Source organism: Engraulis encrasicolus, chromosome 18 (assembly GCF_034702125.1).
Source record: "Engraulis encrasicolus isolate BLACKSEA-1 chromosome 18, IST_EnEncr_1.0, whole genome shotgun sequence".
NCBI classification, from domain to species: domain Eukaryota; kingdom Metazoa; phylum Chordata; class Actinopteri; order Clupeiformes; family Engraulidae; genus Engraulis; species Engraulis encrasicolus.
In genome coordinates, this window is record NC_085874.1 from 53650388 (window position 1) to 53670220 (window position 19833).

General features: G+C 41.9%; 1 protein-coding gene across 1 annotated transcript in view; it reads right to left on the bottom strand.

The window, feature by feature from the left end:
* LOC134469530 (voltage-dependent T-type calcium channel subunit alpha-1G-like) overlaps nucleotides 1–19833 on the bottom strand; it is a 58732-nt gene that overhangs the window by 21100 nt on the left and 17799 nt on the right. The window contains exons 8-10 of the mRNA XM_063223829.1: nucleotides 4731–4882; nucleotides 2002–2111; nucleotides 170–303 (exon numbers count right to left, since the gene is read on the bottom strand). Coding sequence (XP_063079899.1) covers nucleotides 170–303; nucleotides 2002–2111; nucleotides 4731–4882 — 396 coding nt within the window. The remainder of the gene's footprint in view (nucleotides 1–169; nucleotides 304–2001; nucleotides 2112–4730; nucleotides 4883–19833) is intronic.

Genomic DNA, 19833 nt, shown 5'->3' on the forward strand with positions numbered 1-19833 from the left:
GATGTGGTTTAGAAACAGAAACGCTGAAATGCTTGCGCTCTACTTGTAATGGGCATACTCTGTTGCATACTTCCATCGCTCGAATCGCTCTTACTCCAGTCCAGCGATTCTTTGTAGCTAGGTCGCCTCTGGTGACTTCACCGCGTGTGTAGTCAGGGTAACTACTCACCGCGTGCTATCCTTAACACCCTCATGATGCGTATGATGGTGGGGTTGATGGGCAGGGCGTTATTGCCCTCGATCTCCTCTAGGATGATCCCCATGATGGACAGCAAGACGATCGCCAGGTCCAGCTGGTTCCACCTGCCGTGGGAAATGTGGCAGAAAATTATTCTCCTGTCATACTTCAGTATAACAGAGAATCACAATACAAGAAATAATACACACATTCCTATTCATTTTCAGATTTCAAACATCTTCAAAAAAAAAAAAGAGTTCTGTTGCTACGGGTTGGGGTTCATACTCTCACACACTCTCACGGGAACCTGGCAACAAGCCCTCTGAGGTGTTTCATATTGCTACACTATCAAAGTGAAATTCAGGACAAGACCCCTATAAACTTTGTGGTGTTCTTCTGCAAGTCTCATAAATGTTAATGTGCAATATCCAGCCGCTCAAAGTTGTTCAATACTGTCATAATTTAAAATCAATGCTTGTGACCTTTTTGTCTGAAAATGATTTGAGAACAAAGCTTTCATACTGCACTGATGCAGATTTCTGGAACACAGGCAACTAATTCCTACTTGGCCCACGCAGCCGTAGGTCAGTCCACTCATATTAAAGTTCAGATAAAGCTTACGCAGGCGTAGGTCAGTCCACTCATATTAAAGTTTAGATAAAGCTTACGCAGGAGAGCAAAAGTGTAAGTGCAGTTTGGGTGTTGGAAATCAATAATGTGAGTTGGTGATTGTTTTGTTCACATTGTTTGTGTGACTAGTTCTTCTTATACATTACTGTAATATTGAACAATCTTCTGAGTTAAAAAAAAAAAAAAACAATACATACAATAGCTTTGCTAATTGTTTCTGATTGGCACATTTTACCATGCGAGACGTCTCAACGAATTGTACATTTCTGTTGTGAGGCATTTACAAGGAGACTACTTAATCTGATCTACAGTAGAGTGTCACATGGTACCCACCAAAGTGGACTTTGGAAATGAGTACTTGTTACATGGTGCCCACCAAAGTGGACTTTGGAAATGAGTACTTGTGGCCACGGGCAGGGCAGAGCAGCACTGCAATGGCTTTCAATAATGGGAAGCTTAAGCTGACAAACTGGGTAATTAAATAGATCATTTATTTTAAGAGGTGCAATTGGGAAAGAACAAGCACGTGCAACGCATGCCCTGTTTCTGTACTACACAAGACACTAGTGCATTAGACAGGGTCATCTACAGACACTAGTGCATTAGACAGGGTCATCTACAGACACTAGTGCATTAGACAGGGTCATCTACAGACACTAGTGCAAGGCCACATAAGAACAGGGTCATCTACAGACACTAGTGCATTAGACAGGGTCATCTACAGACACTAGTGCATTAGACAGGGTCATCTACAGACACTAGTGCATTAGACAGGGTCATCTACAGACACTAGTGCATTAGACAGGGTCATCTACAGACACTAGTGCATTAGACAGGGTCATCTACAGACACTAGTGCATTAGACAGGGTCATCTACAGACACTAGTGCAAGGCCACATTACACTAGTGCAAGGCCACATAAGACACTAGTGCAAGGCCACATTACTACATAAGACACTAGTGCAAGGCCACATTACACAGTCAGCTGTGGCCTTGTGGTTAAGGAGATTTAGATCAGAGGGTTGCCGGTTCAAATCCCACCCTTCAACTCCCTATCCCACTCCATGGCTGACATACCATTGAGCAAGGCACCTAACCCCATACAGCTCCAGGGACTGTTACCAATACCCCGTACTTAAAATAACTGTAAGATGCTTCGGATAAAGGGGTCAGCTAAAAAGTCTCCCTCTTACCTGTCTTTAAAGAAGCGTCTGAGGCCAAACGCTACAAGCTTGAATACCGACTCCATCACAAAGATGACGGTAAATATGTAGTTGCAGATTTTCAGTCCTTCATCCAACACCTTTGCAGAAGACACAAATCAGGACAATTGATGTGGTTAGGTACATTCTGGAATCAGTAGAAAAACAAAGTGACAAAAAAGATGCATTTAAAGGGTTGGCATGATGAACATGGCAAAATATATAACATTTATCTCTATATATGAAGACCTCAGTTTATGATTGTTGCATATGATTGCTTTTTATCAATTCAATTTTCAGAAAATATATAGGTATGGGGCAAAAATATACAACATAACTCATCCAAAACATACACCCAAAGAGAGACAGACAATGTGTGTTAATTTTTAAATGTTACTACTTAAAATTGTTCTTTTTAACAACAAACAAAATGCTTGTTTGTGTAAAAACAACAAATAAATATAGAATAATAAAAACATGCAGTTAGCTCTTGAGCTGGTTCATTGTGAACTCGTAAAATTCAAACTCAGATATATTCAGACATTAGACATTTCATTTCATTTAATTGATCCTGATTCTCTGTCATTCTCTCTCTCTCTCTCTCTCTCTCTCTCTCTCTCTCTCTCTCTCTCTCTCTCTCTCTCTCTCTCTCTCTCTCTCTCTCTCTCTCTCTCTCTCTCCCTCCCTCCCTCCCTCCTCCTCTCTCTCTCTCCCTCCCTCCCTCCCTCCCCCTCTCTCTCTCTCTCTCTCTCTATCTCTCTCTCTCTCTCTCTCTCTCTCTCTCTCTCTCTCTCTCCCTCCCTCCCCTCCTCTCCTCTCTCCCTCCCTCCCTCCCTCCTCCCCTCTCCTCTCTCTCTCCCCTCCCTCCCTCCCTCCCTCCCTCCCTCTCTCTCTCTCTCTCTCTCTCTCTCTCTCTCTCTCTCTCTCTCTCTCTCTCACACACACACACACACACAAGAGGGTGAAACACTAAGCTACCTATGTATTAAACAAAGGAGATACGCACTCCGCGCTTCTAAATTAACAATCCGGTGCAACCAGAGCAGGACCAAAACATAGGCAAAAAGGGAAATAAATCTGGTGCCACACGGATGTCTATTTTCTGTAATTTATTTTTTAGTGCAGTGAGACTAACGTTTCGACATGCGTCTTCACTCTGATGAAGACGCATGTCGAAACGTTAGTCTCACTGCACTAAAAAATAAATTACAGAAAATAGACATCCGTGTGGCACCAGATTTATTTCCCTTTCTGCCTATGTATTAGTGTCATCTTGACCACATTGAGAGAGAGGACTGCCCTGAATCTAGTCATTTCATATAGATCTCCAGTCCATTCCAGTGTGTTTACTGTAGCATTCTCCCCATGTGACAAGTAAAGCGCTGCCTCCACTCCCCTCTTCCTGGCCAACAGCAAGTCATTAAAGTTGAGAATGCCCCTAAAGCTTCACTGGGAATAAACCAACTCTGCTCAGCAACAGAATGTTGACTACATAAATGGAACGCTTGATGCAAGTGGGCCTAAAGATCGTCAAGTGGGCCTGAAGATCGTCATGACCCAGTCAAACAGATTGCTGATTTCTGATTGGCTGTGTATGCATTAGCTTTGGTTCTAAACGTCTGCCATAAAGTTGAAGCGCCATTCTATATCAATTGGCCACAGAACAGTAACAACATACAACACATTTACACTTTCTTCTCCAATCTCCCTTTGATCACCCGGTTGAATTAAACAACAGACATTGAGCCCAAATTGTAAATAAATTATAGATAAATCCAAAACTTGACAAATGTTTCCTGTTTTTTGAGTGTGTTACATGTGATTGGGTGACAAGCGGGATAGCAGCTCTCGACGTGTGTATCTGGCAACCAATCAGCTTGCAGAGCTTGGCAGGAAGCTGTTTGGTTCCACCAGCGTTTAATTCAGTTAAATCTTTGGTGAGAGTGATCCCCTACTCAGCAGACAGATAGTGGTTGACACACACACACACACACACACACACACACACACACACACACACACACACACACACACACACACACACACACACACACACACACACACACACACACACACACACACACACACACACACCATACACACATGCACTACAATTTCCAATGGATTACCTTGAAAGAACAAACATCCAAGATAACAACAAGCCCTCACCATCACTTTTTTTGTAAGATGCAGTGATTGTGTTTTCCTGTGAAAAGCAGCTATTGTGCAACCCTAGGTAGGACTGAATAGGAAGTTTTGGCAAGTCTTTATGCATGACATAATAGTGTCATTACCGTGTCAAAACAGTGTCATGAAACAGTCACATGAGGTTGTCTTTATCATAACAAAATGTCACTTAATGACAAAGTCGTACAATTTCTGACATTGACATAATGTTTATATATCATCCCTATAGATAATAAGAATAATACATATAATAATAGATAAGAATTAAGATAAGTAATAAAACAGATTATTATGACATGACACTGTTATGACACTCTCATGTCATACTCATGACGTTGGTGTCAAGTTAATGTAAAATTACAGTAACGTAATGTAAATGTGATGTGTTTTGCAGGTGGCGTACCGTAGGCTGTAATGTAAAATTACAGTAATGTACTGTAAATGTGATGTGTTTTGCAGGTGACGTACCGTAGGCTGTAATGTAAAATTACAGTAATGTACTGTAAATGTGATGTATTTTGCAGGTGACGTACCGTAGGCTGCTGATAGTGCTCCATAGACATGGTGATGACGTTGAGGCCGATGACGATGGTGATGAAGAGGTCCAGATAGTGACTAGTGCACATCTTGTGGATAAGCAGACGAGTGGAGGAGTAGTCTGAATAGTAGGGCTTACTCTGGGCTTCTGGGGGGGTGGGGGGTTACACGGTGAGTATCAGGGGCACCACATGAGACAGCAGTACAGCACATTAAACAGACAAGCGAAGAGTGCGGTCACTTGCACCCATGCGTGGCAAATTCAGGACAAAGACATGAGACATCCAGAGGAAAAGTGTAGAGAACATTACTTATCAGTGTGAAAGAAAACTAGCAAAGAGCAAAGAGGAGGGGGGGGAGGGAGATAAAGTAAGTGAGAGAAATGGAGCAAGAGAGGGAGAGAGGGAGAGAGAGCAAGAGAGAGGGAGAGAGCAAGAGAGAGAGAGAGCAAGAGAGAGAGAGAGCAAGAGAGAGGAAGAGAGCAAGAGAGAGGGGAGAGAGAGGGAGAGAGAGCAAGAGAGGGAGAGAGAGCAAGAGAGAGGGAGAGAGAGGAAGAGAGAGCAAGAGAGAGAGAGAGGAAGAGAGGGAGAGAGGGAGAGAGAGCAAGAGAGAGGGAGAGAGAGCAAGAGAGAGAGAGAGAGAGAGAGAGGAAGAGAGAGAGCAAGAGAGAGGGAGAGAGAGAGGGAGAGAGAGAGAGAGCAAGAGAGGGAGAGAGAGAGGGAGAGAGGGAGAGAGAGAGAGAGAGGGAGAGAGGGAGAGAGAGAGGGAGAGAGAGGAAGAGAGAGGGAGAGAGAGCAAGAGAGAGAGAGAGCAAGAGAGAGGGAGAGAGAGCAAGAGGAAGAGAGGGAGAGAGCAAGAGAGAGAGAGAGGGAGAGAGAGCAAGAGAGGGGCTTACAGCTTGTCCTGGTGCTGACTGGCCTTGTATGAGTCACACACTGAATCACAGAATCGCTTAAGCGCCAATGGGCCTCAAAGCTTCTGCAGTGGGATGTCGGCCGCTACGCCATCCCACCTCTTCCACTTCCTATATTGTTTCCCACAGTTATGCAAATAGGCTCCGCCCAGAGACGGTGAATGCTGACAAATCAGCAATGAGTCACAAGAAATTTCAAATTTCAATTGTTTTACATAAATGCAGCGTGGGGCAGAGGACAATGTGTGCAACCGCTCTCTTGCTCTCTTCCTGAGAAAGAACTATACAATAATGTATTTACAAAAAAACATACACAGCATTGTTGAGCAAAATAGAATCCTCAATACATCTCACAATTTACAGAAATGGCAGAGCAACATGAGTAACAGGGCTTGCTACTTCTCGAATCATGTCAAGCCAACCTTGTGCACACGAAGAGAAGTGAAAATACTACTAGATTAAAGCTATACTCTTCAATCTGACATACAGCTGATTTCTGGCATACGTCTTAACTTTGTATGTCTCTTATTCCCCTTGTGTAGCATGTAGCAGTATGTCAGCTGTAAGGTCTACAACTAGAGTAGTGTAGCATGTAGCAGTATGTCAGCTGTAAGGTCTACAACTAGAGTAGTTTTCTGGATGTGTGTATCTGTGAAGTCCATGCATCAGCTTTGTGTGGTTTGAATATTATTGTGTAGTTTAGTTTCCCAGGACAGGATGCCAAGCCATTGCCCTCCTGTACTTCATTATTTGGAGCCTCTTAAAAAAGCACATGGCTGGCAGGCAGTTTAATTGGAGCCATGTTTAATGTTTAATTGGTATTTTCTGAACGTGCTGACATCACATTCACTGCTTTTCATAACCTGCAAGTTATGAATCACAAATGTCCACGTTGGGCTTGAATCAGCTGGATGTTTTTTCCTTTCAAATTGGTGTTTGTTCTCCTTCAAGCAGGCGGTAGAAGACCGACAGACTTACACGTTCTTTGAGGCTTCTGATCACAAAGATGTGTTGCTTTTGGAAGCCTTCAAGAAGTATGACTCTACAACACAAATCCTCTTTGCTCTGAGACTGAACGTTTGACCATCTTGCCTTTCAGTCTTTTTTGAATGAGTTGTGTGAGCACTGCTACTCCATGCCACTCTGCCATGTTTACTAACCCACTGTGAATAAATATAATGTCCTTCCATATTAGTGGTGTAAATCCTTTCATTTTAGTGGTGTGGTTATAATTAAGATAACAACTGAGCAAAGGCCGGGCATTTGCAAAGGTGTTTTACAGACTGTAGCCTTTGGGTACTGCACTGTTTAGTTCAGTGAGGAGGTGAATGTGGAATTCTCAGTTTGGCTTGCGCATCAAGTATCCAGTTTCACCAGTAAAAAGTAGAACAAGCGAGACCAGGGAGGGGGGCGAGCCAAATTAGCCCTCAGCTAGTCCAAAGCCTTGAGCCTTGAAGAGGGGGTAAGGGTTGAGAGAGAGAGAGAGAGAGAGAGAGAGAGAGAGAGAGAGAGAGAGAGAGAGAGAGAGAGAGAGAGAGAGAGAGAGAGAAAGAGAGAAAGAGAGAAAGAGAGAGGGAGCGGTATTTTGCAGAGGGAAAATTGATTGAACATTTGGTTCCTGCTGGCAGTTAAACTAGTCTGATGTCATGCCATATCAATTCTTCAAAAGAACGTCCACATCACTGGAGGCCAAACTCACTTAAAAAGATTTTTTCAGGCAGTGGAAATGGATGGACTCCACTTTCGTCCAATAAAAAAGAAGAGTGAGACGGTGCATCAGAGTATAGAAATTTGCTCTTAATCACCAGGTGAAACAGTCATTTCAGATTTGTGAGGTGGCACAGATATCCATCCCAATTTAAATCAGAACGTACATTTGTAATATTTTAAATGTGCACCACTGGAGCTCATCACAGCAGTAATGCTGCTCCATTATACTCATTCATTAGCGTTTATGGCTCTAGCAGTGCAATACCCGGGTACTATGTCTTTTAGTTTGGTCATCTCAGTCAAGCAGAGAGGAGTTCCCATGCTTTCTTCTCCATGCAACCTGTTGAGATATGAGATTAAACGCCAAAGGAAGGCTGTGAATTTCCTAAAATCTCCCTGCAATGACACTACCAGTCCCTTTTTAACAACGACTTGTCAGCTTAACATTGTAAAAAAAAATATATAAAAGCACATCACAGGTGGCTAAGCAATAAAAGAGAAAGTTTTGGTTGAAGCAAGATCAATGGCTTAGTGGTGTAAGACAATTATGGCAAAGATGTAATAACAACAAAGAAAAACAAAATGAATTATAAAGCTATACAGGAAAATATGGATTTCATCTGCAGCCACAATATGTTTCAAAAGATATTGGCTCAGTTTCTACCGATACCCAAGTTACCTAATAATATGAATACACTTCACTCTGTGTTGAAACACTGTCAGGCCTTCTCAACTAGTTTAATAACATGAATACACTTCACTCTGTGTTGAAACACAGTCAGGCCTTCTCTACTAGTTTTATCCAATAGATCTACAGTACAGTAGGTTGCATGTGTTAATCATGTGCTAAATTGGTGATTTCCTCAGATTAGGATTGATGATGCAAGACTACACTTAATTATTTGGTGTGGATAGTATTTCAAACACCTTGCCCTCACACAACGCCCTCCCTAAATTCACCTTGCAATAGCACAGAAGCCAGTTTCAAAAAAGAAAACAAATGAAGAGTTCCTTTAAAATCTAGCAATCCTGTTGGAGTCAAGTTCCTTGTATATGTACATGATTCTGACCAAAATGTGAACACTTGCAAATGTACAGATACGAATGAATAATAATAATAATAATAAAATTACACAGTAATTCTCAGATTTTTACAGACTTTACAGGCTACTATGTTGAAGCACAGTTTAAATAAGCCTGATGATGTCACAATCTGCTTCAAACTTTAAGACATAGGAGATGTATTACTTTAAGACATAGGAGATGTATTACTTTAGCTGGAAGATTAATGTTAATCTAAATGAACTTTCAAATGCTGCTCATCACTTTATATAACTAAGTTTATATATTTTATCATTTGTTGATGCTGGTGCAAATTATTTCTGGAAGAATTTCAGCAGAATGATTAGTCAACAACTTACATATGTTTATTTTGTTAATGGACAGTAATGCTACAACAACCACATATGTTTGTGTTTGTGTAAAGACGGGATGTTAACCCTTTAAGCGCCAAAGTCGCAGAATTGCGACGGTGCGTCATCATGAACAAAAGCGCATGTAGATCAAACCAGCGGTCTTAATAGAGTTCATCCTCCCTACCAGTAGTTGGCAGACATGCTACCCTTTCAAACAAGACTACGATTGCGTCATTTTGTAGTTCACAGAGTCTTTGGTGAAGCAGTAAAAGACGCGACAAGTGACGCGACAACAAAATGCGGAAGTAGCCACTTTGCGTCTTTGACTCGAGGCGTACGAGTTGGATTTGTGTTGTTATCAGTGAACTATCAGCGAGCTATTTCATCATGGCTAGTGAGAAGTTGAATCGTGGTGAAGTTCTGGGCATGTTATTTGACTATTCTGACTCCCAATGACAGTTTTTATCTCACGAGGAGGATAATGATCGGACGAGCACTCTTTGTTTACCGTGGCGAAACTTCCGAAGGCAGTGATGCCGACATGCGAAGCAAGGATGTTCTCTAAGCACACACACACATTGACACTCATTCGGTGACTTTATCCGATCTCAAAGGAGTCGGTGGTAGTGGCGAATGCAGTCGTAGTGTCCATACAGGTATTGGTGGAGGAATTAGGGGTGAGAGAAGTGGGTCTGGTATGTTAGCTTGGGCTCCCTCCATTCAGCCCCCGGTTATGCGGGTAGCCACCTATCCGGACGCAAACGCAATAATCCTGGGATCAGACAAACACTGTTCACCAAGCAGCACACACGCACTCATTCTGTCCCTCTTTCTGACTTCTACTGGGTGGATGGCAGCGGCGAACGTGGCCATATCTCCGTATGGAGAGGTTTTGGTAATAGAACGCACGGTGAAGAGAAGACGCATAGGCAACCCTAAAACATGAATGTTTTAGACTCGTTGTTGACAATCAGACTGGTCACAGCGTTTTGACTGTCTTTGTAAGAGTTATACAAATCAGTAAAACAGCAAATAGAGACGAAAGAGGTGGCGATATATTTCCCTCAAACGGGGGAGAGGGTGGAAGGGCGCTGCGCTCTCCACGCGAGGGGGCGGGGATTGTGTTCCTGATCGGCTTCAGGTGTCAGGCTATAACGTAGCCTAATTACGTTGGACACAATACTATGGACATGATACTTGTGATTTCATACCCATTATGTTGACAGTTTGCCCATTAGTTTTGTGAAATGTAAGTGACAAACTGTAGAAGCCACTGCTAGACTGTGCCATGATCAACCATTTTACTGCCTATACAGCGCCTACTCCAAAGGCCATATAGGTTATACAGATGTAAAAATAGGCATAAATATGAATTGAATATGTGTGCTGACCCTTTCTGTGAAAGTTTCACAAGGTAAAAAGGTACAGGTTACAGATACAAACATGTTCGGCCCTCATGGCAAAAGTAGTAATTGTTGCATTATATATTTCAATATTATTGCATTATATTATTGCAATATTACAATATATACTATAGGGCCTATATATTATGCCTAAAACAACTTATTTCCTTGACCATAGTGTATGTGCACTATGTGATAGTAATGGAATGTCAAATATTGCTAAATAAATTCAATAATCTATTGAAAATTATCAATATTTTCCAAAAAATATTAAAAAATCAAAATGGCTGCCACCATATGACGTCATAATATGCAAATTAGGTATGCATATTTACTCCCAAAATAATCTTGGGGTCATCCCCAATATTTGTCTAATTGACAGTCAAGCTCTATCTGTTACCAGTGTCAAGCCACAGTCATTTGAATTTATCATGCCAACATTCAGCTTTTTTGAAAAATAAATTGTGGCGCTTATATACTATATATATTCTGCCTAAAACTACTTATTTCCTTGACCATAGTGTATGTGCACTATGTGATAGTAATGGAATGTCAAATATTGCTCAATAAATTCAATAATCTATTGAAAAGTATCAATATTTTCCAAAAATTATTAAAAATTCAAAATGGCCGCCACCATATGACGTCATAATATGCAAATTAGGTATGCATATTTACTCCCAAAATAATCTTGGGGTCATCCCCAATATTTGTCTAATTGACAGTCAAGCTCTATCTGTTACCAGTGTCAAGCCACAGTCATTTGAATTTATCATGCCAATATTCAGCTTTTTTGAAAAATAAAGTGTGGCGCTTAAAGGGTTAAAAAGGTAGGTATATGGTTAATATGCCAAGCACGGAGAGCCTGAAATAGCCACTGGTAATGCAATTAGCTGCTTTCCACCATTATCCTGCCACAATATAGCACAATGCAGGAATGAGGAACCCATAACTTATATCCTGACACGCTGTAGCACAATGCAGGAATGAAGAACCCATAAGTTTGGATATGGTAATGTTAACTCACTGTGCACGCAAATAAAAATGTAATGAGTGCAGATCTGTGTACATCTTTCCTTACTTTAATGTTATGGTACAGCCCATTAATGTTAACGTGCGATTTATGTTTTAGTTGATGGACTCCATGTCCATGTTTCTCATACTGCACTGCAATATGATTATGGGGCACGTTGTTAAGAATAACAGAATGGAAGAAATAATGGTAAGGTTTGAAGCCTCAGACATTGCCGTTTTTGCTGCTCAGTGCAGAGCATCTCAACATTATTCATATGCAGCTGGAGTCATATGCACAAGAGGTACAGCAATGACGCCTCCTCCATCTGTCACAGGGCAGCACTAACCTACAGGACACGAAGCAACACCCAGCTGTAACCTACAGGGGCATGAAGCAACACCCAGCTGTAACCTACAGGACATGAAGCAACACCCAGCTGTAACCTACAGGACACCCAGCTGTAACCTACAGGGCATGAAGCAACACCCAGCTGTAACCTACAGGGCATGAAGCAACACCCAGCTGTACTCTACACAGCACCCAGCTGTAACCTACAGGACATGGAGCAACACCCAGCTGTAACCTACAGGACATGGAGCAACACCCAGCTGTAACCTACAGGACATGAAGCAACACCCAGCTGTAACCTACAGGGCATGAAGCAACACCCAGCTGTAACCTACAGGACATGAAGCAACACCCAGCTGTAACCTACAGGACACCCAGCTGTAACCTACAGGACACCCAGCTGTAACCTACAGGGCATGAAGCAACACCCAGCTGTAACCTACAGGACATGAAGCAACACCCAGCTGTAACCTACAGGACACCCAGCTGTCCTCCTTCTCACACCACCCAGGCCCCTCCCCCAAGGTGAACACAGCACCCAGGCCCCTCCCCCAAGGTGAACACAGCACCCAGGCCCCTCCCCCAAGGTGAACACACCACCCAGGCCCCTCCCCCAAGGTGAACACAGCACCCAGGCCCCTCCCCCAAGGTGAACACACCACCCAGGCCCCTCCCCCAAGGTGAACACAGCACCCAGGCCCCTCCCCCAAGGTGAACATACCACCCAGGCCCCTCCCCCAAGGTGAACACACCACCCAGGCCCCTCCCCCACACCACCCAGGCCCCTCCCCCAAGGTGAACATACCACCCAGGCCCCTCCCCCACACCACCCAGGCCCCTCCCCCAAGGTGAACACACCACCCAGGCCCCTCCCCCAAGGTGAACATACCACCCAGGCCCCTGTTTTAAACAATGTTTTGTTTCTCTGTGTTCCACTTCAGTACTAGGTCACTGGGACACACTACAAGTATAAGTATTCAACATGGTCACAGTACCCACTGGGAAATACAGTACACTGTGTAACACACTACAAGTACAAGTGTTCAACATGGTCACAGTACCCACTGGGAAATACAGTACACTGTGTAACACACTACAAGTACAAGTGTTCAACATGGTCATAGTAATCCAAGTCTTTCACCTCCTTTCAGATTAGACTTACACTGACTACATGTCATGTTCCACTACGTCATGCTTTTCAACGGTGCCACAAAGACTTCTCCACACCACCATGAAACACTGTGAAACACCATGGCACACTGCGAGACAGTTCTGCAAGTGTGAGAGATGTGGCTTGGACAGGCCAGGAAAATTATGCTGAAAATCACATATATATGTTTTCCTATCTCAAACATGCATAACAGTTGACCATTGCCACATAGAGTAGTGATGCTATCCTCTTCCCTGAAAGTAATTTGACACTGGTCCATTAACTAAACATGGTGCCAACTGTTACCACATGCAGATCGCTTGCTGTCTTTGTGGTTACAGGCAACAGGCATTTTGAATATACAATATTTGTTAAGAGAATCCAGTTCAAATTAAAATTGTCAGGAGAAGTGAAGTAGAAACTCATAGTGTGGTGAGTTTGCCCTGATAACACTGATATTTCCCTGATAAAACTGATATGTCCCTGATAAAACTGATATTTCCCTGATAAAACTGATATGTCCCTGATAAAACTGATATTTCCCTGATAAAACGGATAGCAAATTTGTTTATGTTTATGTTTATGAACAAACACATGTATGTTGCTATGTAGGGCCTAAGCGTTTCCGTGGGAGAGGGGAAATATGACATTTGCTTCCTGCCAATCTGATTACACAAAAAAACTGTTATGTGGGCTGCCAAACTGTACATGATATAACCCTAACCCTAACCCATGATATAACCGATGAATGGGAGTAATAAAGAAAAATAAATATGTGGTTCTTAAGCCATTACTGTCCAAGACCAAAATATTAAATTTGAATGTGTACATAAGCTGATGAAAAGGTCTCGATTGTCACCCTTCATATTAATGTGATATGCCACCATAGAATCCTCAGCTGAAAGGAAAATGGAAAATGTGTTGAATGTCATAAATGTTCTCAAAACCTGTCAAATACATGCATTGATGAGAAGGAACAATGCAACAAAATACATTTAAAAAAAAGGTATGAGTGCAGCTGAGCTGGGAGCAAATAACATCTGGGCAAAATGATGGAACACCTCCAGCGAGAGAGAAAACCAAGGAGATTAATGACATTTCAAACAATGAGAAGGAATGACTAAACAGAATGGATATACAACACAGGAGAGATGTTGAAGAAAACTGACACACACACACACACACACACACACACACACACACACACACACACACACACACACACACACACACACACACACACACACACACACACACACACACACACACACACACACACAAACACACATTCAAACAGACATTCATAATTATATAAAACGGCACACATGATTGGCTTAGTAGACGATGCACTTCTTTCTGAGTCAGTTAACAGCTAATGAGTTGCTTGAAATGAATGGTAGCGGCGAGTGGCTCAGAACCCTGAGTGACGTATGACATGTGACTGAAAACCCTGAAAACCCTGAGAGACGTATGACATGTGACTGAAAACCCTGAAAACCCTGAGTGAAGTATGACATGTGACTGTGACAGCAATAGCAAAAAAACACCTGTAACTCTTATTGGTTGATTCGGTGTGTAAAAAATGAGCGCAACACTACTTCTTTACAGTATAATAATAATAACAATAATAATAATAATAATACGGTTTTTGGTAGCGCTTTTCTTAACACTCAAAGACGCTTCACTACTTTATTTTTTTGTTGTGCTGAATTTTCAGCTCTAAGCCTTCATCTCTTAGAGCCAAAACGTCAGCACGGCAAAAAAAATAATGATACCTAAAGAAGCAGCGTTGTCCTCTCCTTCTAGATCCTGAAAATAATGAAAAGCTTCCCCTATAAACCAAGAGCTCTCCTTCTAGATCCTGAAAATAGTGAAAAGCTTCCCCTAAAAGCTTCCCCTATAAACCAAGACTGTCAACAGGATTGCAAAGGAGATCCACCTGAGGCTCTGCAGCACATTGTGCAGTGTTTATCCAACACTTTTTCACACATACAGCATATTGTCCTATTTGATACAGAGTTAAATTCACCTCTTTCAAGGCCTATCCTTCATAATTAACTGTATCAATTCAACAGTGGAGTCACATTTAAAGTTATACACTGAATTGGATCATGTGCTTATGCTCAGAATAGTGTTGAATATACATTATACTGTATATACTGTGGTGGAGAGGAAAGGGTGTTGGTTCTAGCCCTCTTCACAGCTGTCCAATGGCTCAACGCTGAGGCAGTACAGTATGTGTGCATGAAGCAATGGGTGCTGGCTCTAGCCCACAGTACTGTATGGGTGCATTGGCTAAGAGAGAAGCGTCCATGGGAGGGGCCAAGAGAGAAGCGTCCATGGGCCAAGAGAGGAGCAAGAGAGGAGCAAGAGAGGAGCAAGAGAGGAGCAGGAGAGGAGCAGGAGAGGAGCAGGAGAGGAGCAGGAGAGGAGCAACTGCCTTTCTCCAAATATGTGTCAGCGATAGCATGTGCTGAAGTAACCAAGGATGACACTGTTGTTGACACTTTGCCAGAATAGAGGAAAGTACTGGACATCTAACCAGGGCTTTGAAACTGATTTTTGTCCCCCACGTGGTTGATTCTCAGACAGACAGACTATTTTAGCATTTTTGGTGTTGAGTTCCATCCTACAACTGCTGTTCTGAAGCCAGTTAGAACAGAGCAAAATCTTATTTGGCAGGAAATTACCCCACAGCTCTCATAGGCCTCAATCTCAGCTACTTTGGACATCTAACAGATTTCTGTGTGCTGCCTCAACAGGAGGCTGATGCTGACCTGACAGACAAGCGGGAAGATTCCTCTCCTTTGTGCAGCATTGCCTCCCGCGGGTGAAGCACCTACGTAGATGCAAATTCATGCTGACTCATGCAGTCAGTTCGAGAACAAGCTCACTGTTGCCACTATTGTCTCAGCAGCTATACTGCAGACATGTTGCCACTATTGTCTCAGCAGCTATACTGCAGACATGTTGCCACTATTGTCTCGGCCGCCATACTGCAGACAGTCATGATGGCCACAATGGTGCCTGTAGCTGGTGTCCAGGCTGCAGCAGATGCCACGTGACGTCCTAGTATCTCCTGCAAAGGCGTACCACAATATTTTGACAACAAAAGAATTTTGAGCTCCATAATTTTAAATATTAGGGTCTTGCATTGCTGTAGAACCAGCTGTCCCATGTATGTACATATGTATCTCAGTGTGTAGAACACAATATTTAAAAACCCACTGACTAAGGTTTAAGGTTAAGGGCCCCAGCTTGCTGTGGGTGCAGCTAAAAGAGGTACAAACTGCTGGTCTGAGTAGATGAGGCTGCTGGTGGAAGCCCTCTCTGTGGCATTCTCAATTATACCCACACAGATGCAGTGGTAGTGGTGCGATGTAGTGTTGCATCAAAAAAGGTTTTTGGAATACTTGTTGGAGTTGAGATTTTAAAAAATGTAGTGCTTTGAGGTACACATTCTACTTCAAGTGTTGTCTCTCACTTTACAACTTTTTCAACAACTCATTCTTTCTGCCCTGATATGCTCTTGAAAACACTCTCAAGGTCATGCTCATCATTGGCTGCAGGGCAGATGTTGATAAATCTGGATCCCCTCTTGTGTGTGCTCGAGGGGTAGTCTAAACAAGACGATTACCAACACTATGCAAGATCTGCGTTCTTGGTTTATGCTTGCTAATGGATTAATTAAACATGTGTTGTCATTTTGAATGTCAAGACCAGGAGGTCTGATGAAGAGGCCTGATAAAGAAGTCTGATTTTTACCAGCTTGTTTAGTTATCTTCAAACTTCCACGAGTTCCATTAGCAAGTGCAATGCCGCTGTTCTCGACCAAAATGTTATAAATGCTCAACATTCACAATACAACGGGCTATGAGCTTTTGACATCATCCATAAATTGAGAGTAAGTTGAGTAATGGCATCTCTGGGCTTAAGGCAGAAAACAACAGGAATACAGCCAGACAATTATATTAAATAAATACTATTTCTAAGGTAAATCCCTTATTAATGGCTAGTCATTTAAATTATATCGCCTTCGCTGTCAAAATAAAACTGTTACCAAAGTATACGGTGACTTCCGGCCATGTTCAACTTGATAAAACTAAATGCAGAAGAAGTGGTGCAGGTGATGACTGAAGTAATGCGATACTTATGGAAACCATCCCTGAATCTCAAATGGTGCACTTGTGCACTTCAGTGTTCATGTTTTACTGCGTATGGCTTGTTAGTTATGCCCTGAAACATAGTGCCCGAAGTGCATAAGTGCGCCATTTGAGATTCAGGGCATGTGTCACTATACATTCCGGTAATATGTGATGGATGTGAGCTTGTGTTGACTTGATTTTGGTAGTGGTTGTGATTTTGGTAGTGGTTGTGATTTTGGTAGTGGTTGTGATTTTGGTAGCGGTTGGTTGGTAGTGGTCGGTCGTTTGGTTGGTTGGTATTTGGGAACGTGAAGATGATCAGTGGAACACTGGACACACAACGCACACCACATAGAAACGGGTCCCAACGCACACCACATAGAAACGGGTCCCATTTTCATCAACGCACACCACATAGAAACGGGTCCCATTGTCATCTGTGGATGGGTATCCGATGGAGTGAGGTTGAGAAACCACTTGGAATGACGCGGGATGTCTTTATGTCTTCCCATGAGTGTTCACAACATCCGGTGGATGTGACCCCCCAACGCCCCCCGCCCGGATGAAGAAGACACAAACATGCCAAACATTAATCAATACCTTGCACTCTGCCATCCACGCTCGGCCCACTGACACCCGTCAGCATTATATCTAGAAGAACGATGACAGTTACTGAGAGAATCTACACGTAACACATAATCTTGTGAAAATATTCTTGGAAGGTGTGTGTGTGTGTGTCCAGGGTATATTTGGAAAGTGTGTGTGCAGGGTAAATATTCTTGGAAGGTGTGTGTGTGTGTGTCCAGGATATATTTAGAAATTGAGTGTGTGTGTGTGGCCAGGGTATATTCAACTTCTTCCTGCATCCTTGGCAGCTCTGCCTGATTTTTGTACATTTGTATGAATCGAAACTGAATTTACTTCACTGAACACCAAACAAATCATATAGACTGCATTTACGTAGTCTACTTATGACTAATGCAACTGGAAATGTATTCATTTTAGAATGTATGCTGCAAATGAATAAAAACTTAAAATACAACAAAATCCATTGCATGTTGATACAAAACACTAATTGCTACAAAAAGAGAAAAGGTACTACAAAATTATACAAAAAAATAAGTCTGATGAGAGGAAATGTGGTTAAAATATTTCAAAAGAAAACAGTATGGGCTTGTTTAGAGATCTGATTAAAATTCTAGATCACCACTTTTATGAGAGTCTCATAAACCTGCTTTTTTCATATTTGGCTATATTGCTCTGTTTTCAAAGCCTACTAATCAGACAGTGAGCAGGTCGAAAGACCTTCGACTAAAGCTGACAGCTGTCCTGGTCAGGTTCTTGAGAAGCAAAGAGCGTAAAAACACTGAGGTATAAATCAGGTTCCTCAAACGATTATCTCTACTAAACACATTGTCTCTACTAAACACACAAACACATTGGCAGCCAGAATATTTTGAACACCCATACAGTTTGATTGAGCCCAATAGATTCCCCATTTCCCCCATATTAAATTTAATAGTACTGTACATGTGAATTAAATGTTTATCATTATTATCATAACCTATATATTAGATCACATGTAGACAGAAAATAATCTTTGTTTATCATATTTATCAAACTATCAACCCTTTGTATCTCAATCTAGATTGCAGGCCCATGCCCACGAATCAAACTATGAAAATTAGAGATATGAAACATTACTTTACAGAGAGGCAATTGCTTCATATCTAATGTTCCCTTAAATTCAATTAGGAAAATTGTATCTCTCATCAGAACAGAAATTACTTGAAGCAAAGAGCATCAGACAAAACTACAGAGCCAAAGGCATGTACGTACGGTACATATTGGACAGCAAGATAATCCCACACATCCCAAAACACTGACAGAATGGCTCCAAGAACAGAGGCAGCGGGATGAGTTTAGTAATCACCTGCCCTTCAGATGAGTTTAGTAATCACCTGCCCTTCAGGGAGGATGACTTAAAGGAACAGTCCAACTCATTTAAATAAATGCTCATATGTAGTTAAGTCCCAGTAAAATATGAGGATACATAGCATATTCCGTCTACTGTATGTGTGTGTTTGCATTGCCTAGTTAAACAGTACAGCCAAATTAAGCATAGCAATGCAAGTCTATGAGAGCAAATCTCATTAAATGTACTTATAAACTACTTTAAAATTAATATAACATTCAACAGAGTGCAAAACAGTCATTTAATCCCATCCTGTGATCGCTTGTGGCTTGATGCTAATGCTCCCATTTACTTCCAGTGATTATGCTAAGCTATGCAAATAATTCTGATGAGTTCAGTAATCACCTGTCCTCCAGGACCACAAATCAGCTGGACGTCTGTTATCTGGCTCATTGACATGTTTTAGCAGTAGACATTAGGGACGTAAGCTAATGCCACTATTGTATGCATAAAATGTTTAAACGCAATAGTGATATTAGCCGCGGTTGCACCACCTGACATCTGCCACTAAAGCATGTCAATGACCCAAATAATTCAAGTATTAAAGGATATCTGTTTATCTCCTAATTACCTACTACAAAATAATATATTTATCTGTTCTGAATGTATGTATCTATCTTGCAATTACCTATTACATTTGCACTCCATTATGTGCCATTATAATCATGAGCTCTGGTTAATGTTTGGGGTGTTTAAAGGCTTCTGGTTGGCAATGTGTGCTTTGTTTCTCTGTCATTCACTGTCAACTACCATCATCATTTGAAGTCAATACATAGCCACTGCATAGCCATTGTAGCCATTGTAGCCATTGCAGGATCGGGGCAGTCGGATTAATTACAAACTGCATTTCAATATTCAATCTAAATAGGGTGTAATTTATTACTGTGTGTAGTAGAAAACTAAATGTCAATATCTTTGTAGGGGACAGTGGATTGACACAGTTAGGGTATAAAAAGGTCAGCAAGCCTTCACAATGAAAGCAAGCAGTAGCATTAATAAAAACAAAACCTTCGCCTATGAACTAT